The sequence below is a fragment of the Physcomitrium patens genome, chromosome 23 (assembly GCF_059467195.1).
Source record: "Physcomitrium patens ecotype Gransden chromosome 23, ASM5946719v1, whole genome shotgun sequence".
Taxonomy (NCBI): Eukaryota; Viridiplantae; Streptophyta; class Bryopsida; order Funariales; family Funariaceae; genus Physcomitrium; species Physcomitrium patens.
Genome location: NC_143432.1, coordinates 11,493,008 through 11,507,753, shown reverse-complemented (window position 1 = coordinate 11,507,753; position 14,746 = coordinate 11,493,008). Strand labels below are relative to the sequence as shown.

The 14,746-nt window shown below is 38.1% G+C and overlaps 1 protein-coding gene across 3 annotated transcripts; it reads left to right on the top strand.

Annotated features, from left to right (window-relative positions):
* The first annotated feature begins 2,090 nt into the window (after positions 1–2,090).
* LOC112275899 (leucine-rich repeat receptor protein kinase HPCA1) lies at positions 2,091–10,195 on the top strand. 3 transcript variants are annotated; one of them, XM_024506638.3, is made up of 19 exons: positions 2,091–2,804; positions 3,462–3,582; positions 3,715–3,786; positions 4,007–4,081; positions 4,252–4,323; positions 4,650–4,817; positions 4,978–5,049; positions 5,299–5,370; positions 5,631–5,717; positions 5,990–6,058; positions 6,273–6,350; positions 6,571–6,642; positions 6,758–6,901; positions 7,058–7,587; positions 7,722–7,877; positions 8,007–8,140; positions 8,313–8,535; positions 8,782–9,023; positions 9,127–10,195. In XM_024506638.3, exons 1-19 carry the CDS (start codon positions 2,696–2,698, stop codon positions 9,661–9,663), a joined length of 3,033 nt encoding a protein of 1,010 aa, XP_024362406.1. In that variant the 5' UTR covers positions 2,091–2,695; the 3' UTR covers positions 9,664–10,195. The 3 variants fall into 3 exon arrangements, with proteins under 3 accessions (XP_024362406.1, XP_024362407.1, XP_090102677.1); XM_024506639.2 differs by having other exon boundaries at positions 2,208–2,909; XM_090246551.1 differs by lacking the exon at positions 2,091–2,804 and adding an exon at positions 3,208–3,277.
* The last annotated feature ends 4,551 nt before the right edge of the window (positions 10,196–14,746 follow it).

Sequence of the window (14,746 nt, the reverse complement as noted above, 5' to 3'; positions counted from 1 at the left end):
TTACTTTATCAACTCTTAGACGTCTTAAAAATATTTGTGTTGAAAAAACTTCATATTTGATAATGGTACAGCTCTAATAATATGTATTTGCACATTTCTAAAGCCAAGAGACATCCAACTACACCCTTGTCTTGAGCAAACAATATATTAAAAATACTGGAACTTTCATAAATTTGCAAGGACTAAATAAACAGTTCTTCAAAAATTCAACTATTAAAAAAAAAATCATGGAAACTACATACATTAAACAATAAAAAAATAAAAAAACCTTGTGGAATATTACTATAAAAACAATTTGGTTTCTTTTGAATTTTGTTGACATAGAGGATGACAAGACAAGTTCATCACCAATGCCAAAACTGAGATTTGTAAAACTTCGATACATAACAATGAATAATATCATTTTTAAAGTAAGTATGTGAAGGTTTTGATATGTGACATGTACATTATACTTCTCCATTATACTTTATTGTTTTTTGTTAGATTCTAGTGCTAGTTTGTCTTGGGTTGAGGCTGGTCCAACTTCCAGTTTTTGCACAAAGAGGGCTTTGAATATTCATTTTCAGTGTTGTATTTCGTTTTCAATAAATAAAAAAATAAATATTTATTTATGTTATTTAGTTTAGGAAATTCGTGTATTTTTTGGTTTATTAATGATTCGGACCCAGAAGCTCTTTGCAGGCTGCATTGCTCTTCATCACTGACCCTGGTCTAAGTAGTTTACTAGTTTACGCTATGACAAGTTGTATCATACTCAAATCTTGGAGGTAGTGGATAGCAACTTTGTCGTTTATAGTTTAAAAAATATTGAAAGGAGATAGAATTGTTGTTCAACGTTTTTCATGTTTTTACTGTTCCTTCACTAGTCAAATCACTATTTACATTAAATTAATATTTTTTAAAGTGTTGTTGTTGTTGTTGTTGTTGTTGTTTTTTTTTTTTTTTTTTTTTTTTTTGATTCTCTTCTAAATAATACTGCCACTACAATCTTTTGTAATATGCACTCTTAATGAAACGAAATGAACTTCATATACAGGACATGCTTTCAGTAGCATACATGCTAGATGTTGGTTTTTGAGAGAAGTATATTTAGCATTCAAAGTGGTCAACAAGGAAATACAAAGGACCATCATTTTTTAAAAAATTGTTTAAAAATAAGGCACTATTGTACATTTTGAAAATAAAATTATTATGAGCAAAACCTACACACTACTCTTTTCTTAAATTTCAACAGTAACAAGTTTCATTTTTTATATCAATTCCCTAAGATGTTAATTAGATATGCAAAAAATTCATTTGAACAAGAACCCACAAGTGCATTTGAATAGTCTTTTATTTTCTTAAAAAAAAAATACTTGGTTTTGAAATACTTCTACCACAATGTCATCATTTATTTATTTATTTTCATTTACGGATATTATAAATAGTTTTGTAAATTGTTATCGTGTCTTTGTTACAAGATAAGAGATCAAAATACTCAGAATTTCAAACACGACTAGATTTGCTTAAGCTTCTAATGCACCGAAATAAAATTTAACAATCTGACAATACACATGGTTTTGTCGTTATCATTCTTTTGCACTGGAAGACTTGTGCACAAAATGAATATGATTTCTAGTTTATAAATTTAGTACTAGTAGCCATTTCTTCCCTTCTAAACCTGGAGTAAAAGTGCAAAAGATCTCAATGCTTAAAATGAATGTTTAGTGATTCTTCCCCTATTGTTGTCCACCTCTGACACAAAGCTCACTCTAATATATCAGTTACATGTTTAATCTACCGATAAGATCCATTGATAAAAACGTGTTGTAATGCAGAATCTGCCAAGCTTTGATACAGTTGGATGTATTGTGTTCCAATCTATTTTTGAAATAAATTAGTCTTTTTCTATACTTTTACAGCGTTTTTATAACACTTTCTGTATGACATGTGGTCCAGATATGCATCTAGCGCTGTAACTTCGGGATGGAAATTGTCGGTAGAACATTTTTACCGTGACCGCATCGAAGATGTGGTTTGATGCCTCCCCCGCTATTCTTGCCCTTTACTATTCTGGTGCAGTTCTCAGTGTCCTCTTACTTTAATCTGGACCCAGTTGACAGAATTCGACAAGTCGAGGTGATAGTGGAGGTCTTTTATAGGTCCATGCGATTGCTGGCAATCAACTTGAGCTCAAGTTGATTGCTGTCAGTGTGTGTATTCAGGTTATTTGCGGCGCAAATCGTTACCTGGACGGTACATGAGATGGTACTTCAGAGGGTACTCTGCTACCCGAAGATTCAGGAGCTTGACGTTAATCTTCAGGTCCTCAGGGTTGTGGTCTCTGAAGAGAAGGCGTCTGCGGTGATGCAGCGCAAGGGTGGGTTGAAAGCTTGAGAGTGTGTGTGCCACACGCACCATTGGACAGACCCTTCATCGTAGTTCAGTAAAGCTGCGCACGGGAAGTCCATCGTCATCGAAGTTCTTAGAAGACCTCATTGATCCAGGATTCTGGTCGCTTACGTGAAGGCGATTGAAAATTGCAGTTCGCAGGATGGAGTTTGGCCGGATACATGCTGCCGATAGTCTTATGACAGATGCATTCAAAACATAGTGGGTTTGCTTTCACGAGTGAGATCAGCTTTAAGTTCTTGTGACGGTTTGGAGCTGGGGGTGTAGATTGCAAGGTGCTGAAGCAGCCGGGAAAACAATAACAATGGAATTGTTTCGTTGCATGAGGCTTTGCCTCTGCCTGGCCCTTGCAGCCAGTTGCTTTCACTCAAGTTGGTTTCTCGCTGCGGGGGAACCGGTTAATTTTGATGATTGTAAGCTCATCACTTCAATCAACCAGGAGCTAATGTGCTTACTAATCCGATTTTTTGGGACTGTGGAGAGATTCCACTGTCAGCAGTAGATTGCCAGACAAGAAAGTACTGTTTCTTTTCATTTGTTTTGTTTTGTTTTGCTTGTTTTGTTTGTTTGTTTGTTGTTGTAACAGTCTAGTGACCTGTGCAAGTCCACAACTTGGCCAAACAGAAGGCCTTCAAGCAAGTTTCCTTGTCCACTGTTGGGTGTCGTAGTTGCCTTTCGATCCAGCACCTAGAGCGTAGAGATTCATTTTTTTCCCCGGCCCAAAAGGGTAGAATTCTTAGCTATGAACTTTTACAACCATTTCAGCAGACGAACACACTGCAGTGTTCGAGGCAGATCTTCCAGGTTTAAGTCTATCCCGTGGGCGTCTATATGCACTTTGAGGTGCTACCTCAGCATCGTAGTAGTACGATCGAGCCCCTGTTTGGTATGACACTTAGGTTTTGCAGTTCACTACATTGACATGTGCGAGGAGGATGTTACATTTCAGTGCGGGGTTCTAACAAGTCTGTGTTGAAGGAACGTCACCTCTTCTCGCGATTGTCTTCTGTGAATTTTGCGTTAGCGCGGGGAAATGAAATCAGTGAAATGGTTGCTTTGTGTGTGTGCAGTAAGGGCTCTGCAAGCTCTGAAGATGGCTTGGGGTGGAGGCACGGATATGTGGGTCGGCCCAGATCCTTGCGTCGATAGATGGGAGGGTGTTATTTGTAAAGGCAATCGAGTGATATCCTTGTACGCGCACTCCAACCTTGCTCATATTTATTATCTTGGTAATCTACTTTTCTTTCACTTTTCTGCAAACTTGGCATTTCTTCACTTTCAACATTGAAATGGATTTGTTTTGTTTACATCGTTCTTGTGTAGGTATTTGGTGAGCAGAGACCTGAATGGAATTATTCCTCCGGAAATTGGCGGCCTGTCAGCTCTTCAGAATCTGTAAGTGGGGTTTTTTTTTGGTGGTTGCTGTTAACGCAGTAAGAACGGGTCATGAAGCTGATGGAAATTTACTACGTTTGGGGCTTTTCACTTGCTTTGGACCAATAATTGCACCCGTTCAGTCGGTTTGAAGCACGAATACTCCTGTAGCTTGAGTAGAGTGAGCTTGGGCGTTTCTACATCGTGAAATGCTGATCTTGTTGAACGGTTTTGCACGCAGGGATATTTCATTCAACGATAATTTGAGAGGAGCTCTACCTGACGAACTAGGCTCACTAACCAACCTATTCTATCTGTAAGTTACGCACGCATTGAACTTTTGATGTTCTCATGCAGCTTTAGCTCTGATAGTAGACAAGTGTAGAGAAAATATTGTGTTGGTACCTCTAGTACTTGGTGTTCGCGTGTTTCGTTGATTTTGCTGTGTTTCATATCACTCGATAATTAGATGTGTAATTCTTACAGGAGTTTACAGAAGTGCAGTTTCAAAGGAGAAATCCCCTCCTCATTGGGGAAGCTGGTGAACTTGACCTTCCTGTGAGTTTCAAGCAATCTCTCTTTGGTCACGAACTACAACTTCATTGTAATGTGTCTAGATTTAGCTAGGTTCTATAATGTCTGATCCTCACATAAAGAAACTTCAACGACAAATTAGCCGATCCAACAGTTGTCAATTAGTTTTGTGTAGCTTTCTGTTTTACTGTCAAGAGATGTCAAGAGATGTTGGCCAGTTGACCTTAATAGCATAGTTACAGCATCTTCAACTTTATTGTATGTTCTACAATTCAAAAACTTTAGCGTCTTTCCAAAATAGTATGTTTTCGTGCGAATTGGACAGTGAAGTGTGTGGTCGTGGTTCTCAGCGCTCTAAATAACAATATGCTAGAAGGATCTATTCCACCTTCTCTTGGTGCGCTTACGCATTTGAAGTGGTTTGACGTCGCTTACAACCGACTATCGGGACCTTTGCCTGTCTCAACTAACAATCGCGAGAGAATGGGACTTGATACCTGGCCAGTCATTGAACACTAGTAAGACATGTTCATCTCCCTTGCCAGATTTCATTTCGGTCGATTTTCCGCTCCAAATTATTGAGGCTGTTGCTATGTGCTCCGAATGCTATTGTTATAGTCAAGATTTGTATTCATGTTGTTGGCAGCATAATAAACCAGCTGGTGTTTTGCTTTGTAGCCATTTGAATGACAACCTTTTCTCTGGTCCCATTCCACCTGAACTTGGGAAGGCCCCAAAATGTATACACATGTGAGTTCTTCACACACACTGTCTATTTTGAACTGCCCTCGCTTGAGTAAGCTTTTGTAGTTTATTGATATTCCTGATTTGTTTCATGCTTATTCCTTCGCATTCTACCCCTGCAGTTTTTACATGTACTATTAGGTCTAGCAAGTCTTATGTCACGTTGACCACCAGTTTAGGACAAGATGATCTTCTGTTTTGTGTCCTAATTGAAGCATTTACGAAGGCATTGATCTCGTTTTTCGGGTTGTGCAGGCTCCTGGAAGTCAATAAATTCACTGGACCGATTCCAGGAACTTTTGGAAATCTTTCCGCCCTTGAGATCCTGTAAGCTATGTGCTATTTTTTTATGATGCATTAGCTTTGGTTTGTGATGTTTTAATCTTGACACTCACCAATGAAGAGGATTTGTCAACAGTGCTCTGCGAACGGATGTGGTATCATTTTTGTTGTGACACTGCCATTGTCTTACAAACAGTAATAGCCGCTTAGTTCTCGGCTTGTGCGGTTACCTTCATGTAATCTTTTCGAATAGATTGTTATTTTACTTGTCTCATTAGGCCTCCACCCGGTTTCATGTGCAACAGGAATGTTCACTACAATGAGCTGACCGGTCCAATTCCCTCTTCACTGAACAAGATCATCACAAATGGCACCAGAGGGTTGCTTCAAATGTATGGCCAACTCTCTGTCCCTGTCTTTGTTCGCTTTCCTCGATGTTGTGTTCATTCATGACCTCTCATGTTGGCAAATGCACTGAGAGACTGTTAGGTTCATCATTCAGGTTCTCATTCCATTTGGCAGTTTCAAGAACCTTGATGTGATGATTTACAATGGTTTTAGAGGAAATCCACTTTGTAAGAGTATTCCTGATGTGTTAATGGTAATGTCAACCGATTTGGTCAGCTGATGCTCTTTTCTTTGTGTTTCATGTTCTCGTCGTTAGCCGTGTGTCCAACAATCGGCTGACTGGGACTGTGCCAGTTTTCAGTGCTCTCACCAAGCTTGAGTATGTGTAAGTAAGCTTCACCATACGCTTGATGCAGCTTATCTATCACTGTTCTTTAAATCTCATGCAGTTGGTTGTCACAGACAGTTACGATCTTCACTTGTAGTGTATGTGTTCCTCTGCCATATTCGAATTCCTTGACATGCACCTCAAGTCAGTGTCGAGCGACATTGACATTTTAATTCGCTGCTTTGACACTTTCGAAACTTGTGTCTGACAGTGATTTCAGCAACAACAGTTTCGATTCACAGATTTTTCCATCATGGTTGAATGCGTCCGCCAGTCGCATACAAACAATGTGCGGCATCCAAACTCTTTGAAACTCCATAGTAGGCTATTTCTTTATGAATTATTTCCAATTAGATGATGTTATAGGTCTTTTGCCTGCTGTTCCTTTGTTGTCAAGCTATTTGGTAAATTTGAAACTTTTTATAGCTGCCATCTACGTGCCAGTTCACATGTATGATGAATCTTAGGTTGTTTTTCTGGGTTGTTTCATTCTTTTTTGGGGAATACAGACGATTTGAACATGCGAATCTGACTGGGCCACTGCCTGCTGATATTCTAGCCTACCCGGCACTTCAGGGACTGTAAGTTACCAAAACATTCAACAAAACGCTCTGTTATCTTTAGAGATGGATTTTAATCGCATGTTGAGTAATTCAACCCAGAAAATGATTTGTTGCTGTATGTTTCGCTGAGCAGGTACCTTAAAAATAACTCAATAGACGGGGCCCTTACGATTCCAGTGACTGTGGGGCGGAAGTTACGATATGTCGCTCTCCAGAACAACAAAATCGTAACCATATTAGCAACTGATCGAACTGCAGCAAAAAATGTCGAAATTTTGTGAGTTATATATTGCATGTATTGGTAGCTGAGCATTTCCTCTAAACCCGCATGTAATGTCAGTTATTCTCAGCTACAATGACCAATACAATTTAAACGTGTTCTGCAAATATTGAATTGTATTCATATTCAGATGAATTATTTATGAATCTGCAGGTTGCAAGGTAATCCATTGTGCACAGACCCCAATAGTATTGTAAAGCCAGATCCTAAGTTGTGTAACGCAACTCAGCCTGCGATGGAAAAGCAATGGGTTTCCCCTCTGCTCAACGTGAACAATTGCGGGAACCAGTTTTGTGACCCCGGGTTGGTTTTGAACCCCTTGCAGTGTCGTTGTAGCAGACCTCTTGTGGTAACGCTTGAGGTCCGAGCGCCCACCTTCACACATATCAATGACTTGTCTTTGTGGGACTCTCTCTTGAATCAAACATTGACGTCGCTGAAGAATCTCACCCAACATGAGAACCCTCCATTGCAATTCGAAGATGAGCAGCTCTGGATCCACGATGCGTCCTTCAATGGCTCTCTTTTGAGGGTTGAGGTTAATATGTACTTCTTTCCTCTGGTTGGTGAATCCATGGATCGTGTTACTGCGGATTTTATCACGAGAAGCTTTACTCTTCAGAAAGTGAAGTATTACCCTCCTTTCAAGCCGGAACTCGTCAAAGCTATCCAAAATTCTGAAGGTACCTTCTGGAATACCAAGGAGTATATGGTTAAGGGTTGTGGATTGAGGTTTCAAGTTTTTTTTGCATGGATTTGGTGAGTCGTCTTTGTGAATGATGTCATGATGCTGACTGATCAATATGATGTGATGCAGAACCACTTTCGACAGCCTCTTCGGGTCTCTCGAGAATAGCCATTATTGGCATTGCCGTAGGAGCTGCCTCTTTGTTGCTGCTCGTTGGGTTTTTGGTCTCCTTAGCTTGCGTAATGAAAGGCAGAGTCAAGAAAGAACGGGAGTTGAATCCTTTTGGTAGATCCTCTACATCCTAAATATTTGTTATGTTTTCGAATTCCCTCTTGGTGAGTTTTGATGATAGATATGTCACCATATTGCAATTAGACAAATGTTTGAATGTTACTTGGGTTGTTCGATGTGCAGGTAAATGGGATAATATGAAAGGTGGCGCGGTACCCAGGTTGAAAGGAGCCAACTACTTTAGCTTTGATGACATGAAGAGACTGACAAATAATTTCAGTGAGGACAACCTCCTCGGTGAAGGAGGGTATGGCAAGGTGTGTCACGTTTACAACTAAATACCAGCTCGTGATACGTGTAGATTGTGAACTGTGGAGCATGCTCGTGTAACTGCGCAAGTGTACTCACTAGTTTGAATTCTACATGTTTTTATGGTGCCGGTACGATGAAATTCATCACTGGAATTGGTGGTGAATGTGTGTTGAACAGGTATACAAGGGTATTCAGGCAGGCACAGGGGCCATGGTTGCTGTGAAAAGGGCACAAGAAGGTTCCAAACAAGGTGCCACTGAATTCAAGAATGAGATAGAGCTACTATCACGGGCTCATCACTGTAACCTGGTGGGGCTTGTGGGGTTCTGCTGCGAGAAGGAAGAGCAAATGCTTGTGTATGAGTACATGCCCAATGGTACATTGACCGAAGCGCTTCGTGGTGAGTATTAACAAGTCCAACGTCTGTAACGAGCGTTGTAATTTTTCTTTATGCCATTTTTTTCAAAAATTAGCTTGAATTCTTGGAAGCATCTTTTGATGCTTGTAGACGTTGGATCGGCAAGAAATCACGAGTCCTGTCGAAGGGGTGAACGGGTTAGAGTGCTAGAGATGAGAACGAAGATGCCCAGAAACGTTTTACTGTGTTATGGTTTCGTTTTCTGAATTATGCGTAAATGATATGCAGGCCGGAAAGCGGGTATTGAACCTTTAGACTGGGACAGAAGACTTCTGATAGCACTGGGTGCAGCCCGAGGTTTGGCCTACTTGCACGACAACGCAGATCCGCCAATCCTTCACAGAGACGTCAAGTCGCCCAACATTCTGCTCGACAAGAAACTTAATGCGAAGGTCGCCGATTTCGGACTCTCCGTTTTGGTGCCGAATGAGGGAACTTATTCATTCAAGCCAACCATCAAGGGAACCATGGTGCGTGACCACTATTTCTTTCGCCCCTACGTTATCTTCTCACTTTCCTTCGTAACCCAATCATGCGAAAAGCTGATCTGCGACACGGTGCATGAACCACCAGGGCTATCTGGATCCGGAGTACTACATGACCAGCGTGATGTCCCCCAAAAGCGACGTCTACAGCTTCGGCGTCGTCCTGCTGGAGATCTTAACGGGCAAACCCCCGGTCTCAAGCGGCGGCCACATCGTCCGGGAGGTACGCAGCCAGATCGACAGATCAGGCATGGAGGGAGTGAGGGAGATGCTAGACCCAGCCCTGGCGGACACGCCCCAGGATGAGCTAGAGACATTCCTAACCATCGCCTTGTCATGCGTGGAAGACACATCCTTGGAACGACCTTCAATGCACGAGGTGATGCAGAAGCTGGAGGTTCTAGTGGGTCCGAAGGCGCAGATCATGCCCGGCGGGGGAAAGTCCACGGATCTACCGAAGGGATACGATCCCGGTCGCCGTGCGCCGCCACTGTCGGTCACCGACGTCTTCTCCGATGATTTCGAGCCTGCTTCGGGACAGTTCTCGCAGGGGTCCACGTCCTCGCAGCGCTCGGGGTTCAATTACAGTGGCGGCTTTGCGCCTTTCCCCGTGCAACCGAAGTGATCTGTTCTACAGCCTTCAGTTTTGCCGACGACGACAACGATGACGATGCCGCGATATTGTTGCACAACGCGCTGGAACGGCGCTCATCTAGATTCTCGCATCTCCACTGCGCCGAACTGTCTCAGGTCTACGCATAGAAATACGAGAATCAATAGACAGTTTAGAAAAAAACGCGAAAAAGAAACAAAAAAAAAAGGCTCTGAAGGTAGTGCGACCATTGTGCCTAGTGAAAGCAAACTAGTTTCAACGATAAGAAACCGAAAAACAGTTGTTCTGTTAGCATTTCTGATATTAGCTACTATAAAGTTGGTTAAAATTGTTGACTCGTTAAACAACCATGAAATTATAAAGTAAGTCAACTTGTAAACTTCAGTAGGAATGATGTCATCCTGCTCAGAAGTATTTTTTGAGAACTAATTAAATTTTAGTATATAGCAAGAAATATATATATATATATATATATGTATATATTCACATTATAAACCGTTTTGGTTTCATAACTACATATGGAATAAAGAGAATATTTTGGAAATATTTCTTGAAATTATTAGAGCATTGCAAATAATAAAATATTCCAAACTTGAAAAAGCTCTTCCAAAACCCTCTCAACATGTGCTATTAATCAATTGATGCAACAATTGTATATATATATATATATATATATATACATTCATGAAGAGCCTATTTCTCTAAAAAATTCTGCCAAAAAGAGAGTACCATATAATAACTAGTGATTTGGAATCACAATCAGCAAATTGTATTATAAGATCAAAAGTATACACTTTTAACAGGGTGAAGTCACATGTTGTGTCTTTTAGAAAATATCTCTTCTCACCCGGAGTAGGCACAAGATTCCATCACATTGATAGTGCATTGCACCAATCACTGTTTGTGCGCACACAATCCAAAGTCATTTCATCTTTAGAAATCAGTATTTTGGGGTGCAATCTGAGATTATAAGTCCTCGTCACAAAGCACCTCATTTAGATTGGTTGACTTCATTGTTCCATGTTGACTTCACAATGGTGCTAACAATGCACAAAGTTTAAGATTGCAATGTCAACAAGAACTGTTTGAGCGTTGGTCAGACTAGAAACTTCATGATCTAATCCATTCATACCAATTGTCTGATTAGCAGTGCACTGCTCATATCCACACAATTCACTGTACGTTACTACGCAGGGGAGTTTTAACATTTTTCTGTTCTGAATCAAATCTTGGTTGACAAAGACTTAGGAGCAATCGAAAACAGTTACAGTAGCAGAATTTTGCTTTGGAGGAAGCTGGGAAGTGTGAACTTTTTCACTAGTCTATTTATTAGGGTGAAACAACTTCTCCATCTTCTGTTTGTGGAGTTTAGTACCAGGGTTAGTCTTTGTCGACAATGTCGAGGTCAAGCAAGGACGGTGCTCTCAGAAGGCATTGACAACATATAGCTTGCACGTATACTTTACTCTTGTCAATTCAAAGTTGCCACGGTCTTCTATTTCAATCTATTCTTATGACTTAGATTCTTACTTTTAAGGCTATCCATGATAGTATTCGGATTGATCTGCATACTATTTTCAATATTTTCACTCTTGCTGCATTTACCATTCCACTTCTCATGCAACCCTCTCCGAAGGCGACAAGCATCTACCTATTCTCCTCTTTTCAGAGTCTTTGTGATTAAACAATAGTACTCGGCTGCTCGCGGCAATAGGATGTCAGATATCAACTTGTGATTCCATTTGCAGAATGGAACCTGCTTACGCACTTCGCATCTACACATGAGATTCATTACTTGGATTGTACAACCTTGCTCACTGCTTTGTGACAACTCACAACAATTGAATTTATTAGAAAATTGAAATTAACCCAAGTGTCGCAACTTTTTACATGTCCACTTTACTATGTCATATTTAAAGATTAATTTATTATCAAGAATTTGGATGTTTTATAATAAAAATAAAAATTACAACTAATTTCTTTTATAAACTCTTATTTGATTATAAACTAATCTTATGCTTACTGCCACAAGGTTCACCATACCTATAAATACCTAAATTTTAGTTTGATTTTTCTATTATAATTCATTCATTTATTTTAATATAAGCCTATATATAATCCAATTGTAACAAGCCTAAACTTAATTTTAGGTCAATTTCAAATCATAACTCTATATTTTAACAATTTCTATTATAAGCATATATTTAAAAAACTATTTTATCCTAAATTTTAAAAATTAAACTTACGAAATTCTATTAAATATTTACAAACATCAAACTTAATCTTAAATTCTAATCCTCACTAAATCTTAATCCTAAATCCTAATTCTAAGAAATTGGTATAAAATTTCTAAATTTCTAAATCCTAATCCTAAGAAAATACTAAATCTGAATTCTAACAAAATTTATAGTCTAAATTATATAAAATATTTCAATATTAATTCTAATATTTAAAGATAAGATCAAATTCTAATCACTGATAAATTCTAATAAAATACCAAATTATAATTTATAATTTAAAATATAAATTCTAATCATAATTAAGTGCACAACTAGTAAAACAAAGAAACAAAAATAAAATAAAATGAGATAGAAAAAAGTAATCTTTAACTAGCACACCATCACCTCTTTTGCCAAGCCTACTTTCACAGTAGGTTATTCCAAAATAATAATAATAAAAATAATAATAAATACACATGAGTCAACCACTCTTATCTTCTTACCAAAAAATTTCAAAGAATTGAGAAGCAGCCACTTTTTCTTTTGCATGTCAACTCCCCAAACCTTATGTTGTATTTTCAGTAAGCTTAAATTGGCAGCTTTGGTGGGTTTGTGTGAAGCTCATTCACTTCCCACATTAAAATAATAATAATAATAATAAAAATGACGCTTCCAATTTGCACCTCGTCAACCTTCCAGCCTCGACCACAACGGTTTTCCAATCAGCTTCATCAAACTCGGTGTTGTATTAGTTTGGCACATGTGAAATGGTTTTTCTCAAGCAAGAGAGAGACAAGGATCATCACAATTTTTCATTGGCATGTTATTCTACGTAATCTTGTGTGTAAATTTGAAGGGCTATGCAACACAAGGAAAAGTGTCATGAATGCAATCACTTTCAGTCAGTACATAAAAGATATTAAGTTTTTTGTTTACACTGCCATTGTCTTTCTGCCCTGTCTCTTTTCTTTGAAAAAGCTGCATTTCTCGACTGTCTGGTCATGTTCATATCCACTCCCACTTGTTCTTAATGGGTCCTTTGTTCTTCCAATTGCAAATTTATTTCCCTCACTCGGTTTAGCTGTACTTCTCTCCCCTGCCAATTCGCTTCACCCACTTTGATGTCGCTGTTGGTGTCACCCCTGCCTTTCTCACTAAAATCAATACCTGCAGAAAGCAATCAGCAAGCCCAACTTGGCATATTCAGGGTGGATTTTGTACAAGACTTTGCGATTGCGTGAGGAGTGGTCTCAGAAGTTCCCAAAAAGCCGTCCGCTAATTGGTAGTGTTACAGTTACTGATTCGAAGCGACTCTCATCAAATTTATCACCAACTTGCATATATATATATATATATATATACACAAAAGTCTCGGTTTTCCTCAAGAGAAGAATGAACGAACACACACGCTTTGACCCTCTCCAACACGGATTTAACAAAGCCTTTGCAAGATGAGCGTAGCATGGCTAAAGTATTACCCCACTGTTTCAGAAGGCTAAGGTTGAAGTATCCGGTGCTCGGAAAGAAAAATGTTTGCAAAATGCAGGTTTACACTGGAAGATGGGTACTGGTCTCCAGCAAGCAAATATCTTTCAACCATGGCATTCATGTATTTCTCATTAAATTCCTCATCCTGGTTGCTCCTTTGAAAAGTTGCAATAACTGTGATCAAAACTTGTCTCAACAGGCGGTGAATGTTTTTTCTAGCCTTAACTTACTGATTCCACTCCACTCTCAAGGATTAATCAGTTGCTTCTAACTTGGTAAAAAAAACACATCTGCAAGGACGGCTGGATGCACTCTTCAATTCCCACGACAGTCCTCTACTAAGCTAACATCATTTACCAAAAGAATGAAATGAGCATCCCTGTAATTACCCACTTCTCTAAACTAACCCACTAAACTATATATGTCTGTAGGCAATTGTCAATATGTAGGTAATAATTGCAATAGCTAAATTTCATGTGGAATTTAATCCTATTCAAATTATAAAACTATTTTTTTTTTGATACAACTACAACTTTAAAAAATAATAATTATTTAGGACATTTTAAAATCCAATTATGAGAACTTTTATCAATATGTATTAAGTCTTTGATATAGTTATCTTATAAAATACCATAGCCTGTTATTTAGAACATAAGGTTTCATTGAATGTGGGAATAGCATATTAATCCGATTTTGCCTACTTCTTTATAGGCATATAATGTCTATGCACCCTCTTTGTATAGTTTTTATATGAATATATTTTAAAAATTTAATGTACATCATAATATTGAATGATTTCTTTAACATGTTACTTTAGTTTAAATTAATAATAATAATTAGGAACTTATGAAGTGATTCTTGACTTCTAATTCTTTACAAGCTTCTAGATTTTTTAAGTAATTGTTTTTTTTAATAAAAAAACAAAAAAGCCTTAAATCTTTTAAGAAAAAAATTAGTACTGTATCATTCAGTTAATGTTCTAAAATTTATGGTATTCCTTCAATTTTTTGCTGTCTTTTTGAATTTGATTTTATCATCAGTATTTGATTTTTCTTTTGATTGTAAAGTAATGCCAATGTGCATAAGCTTTTCATCATTCTTTGCATTTGACTTGCTTAATAACTTTTGATGTTTACTTGATGATTTTATTTTATTTTATTTTAGTATTTTTAGACACAAAAAAATAACATATTTGCATATATCAAAAGAAAATTATATCATAATGGATAAAAAAATAGAAATTAATAAGTTATTGTGAAAATATTAAAAAAAATGAAAAAATACATATTATCTTACATTTCTTTTAAGTTGATATTAATATATTATCAAGAATTATCTTACGAAATCAATATTTGGTATATCATTTGAGTAAGCTTCTAACTTTACAT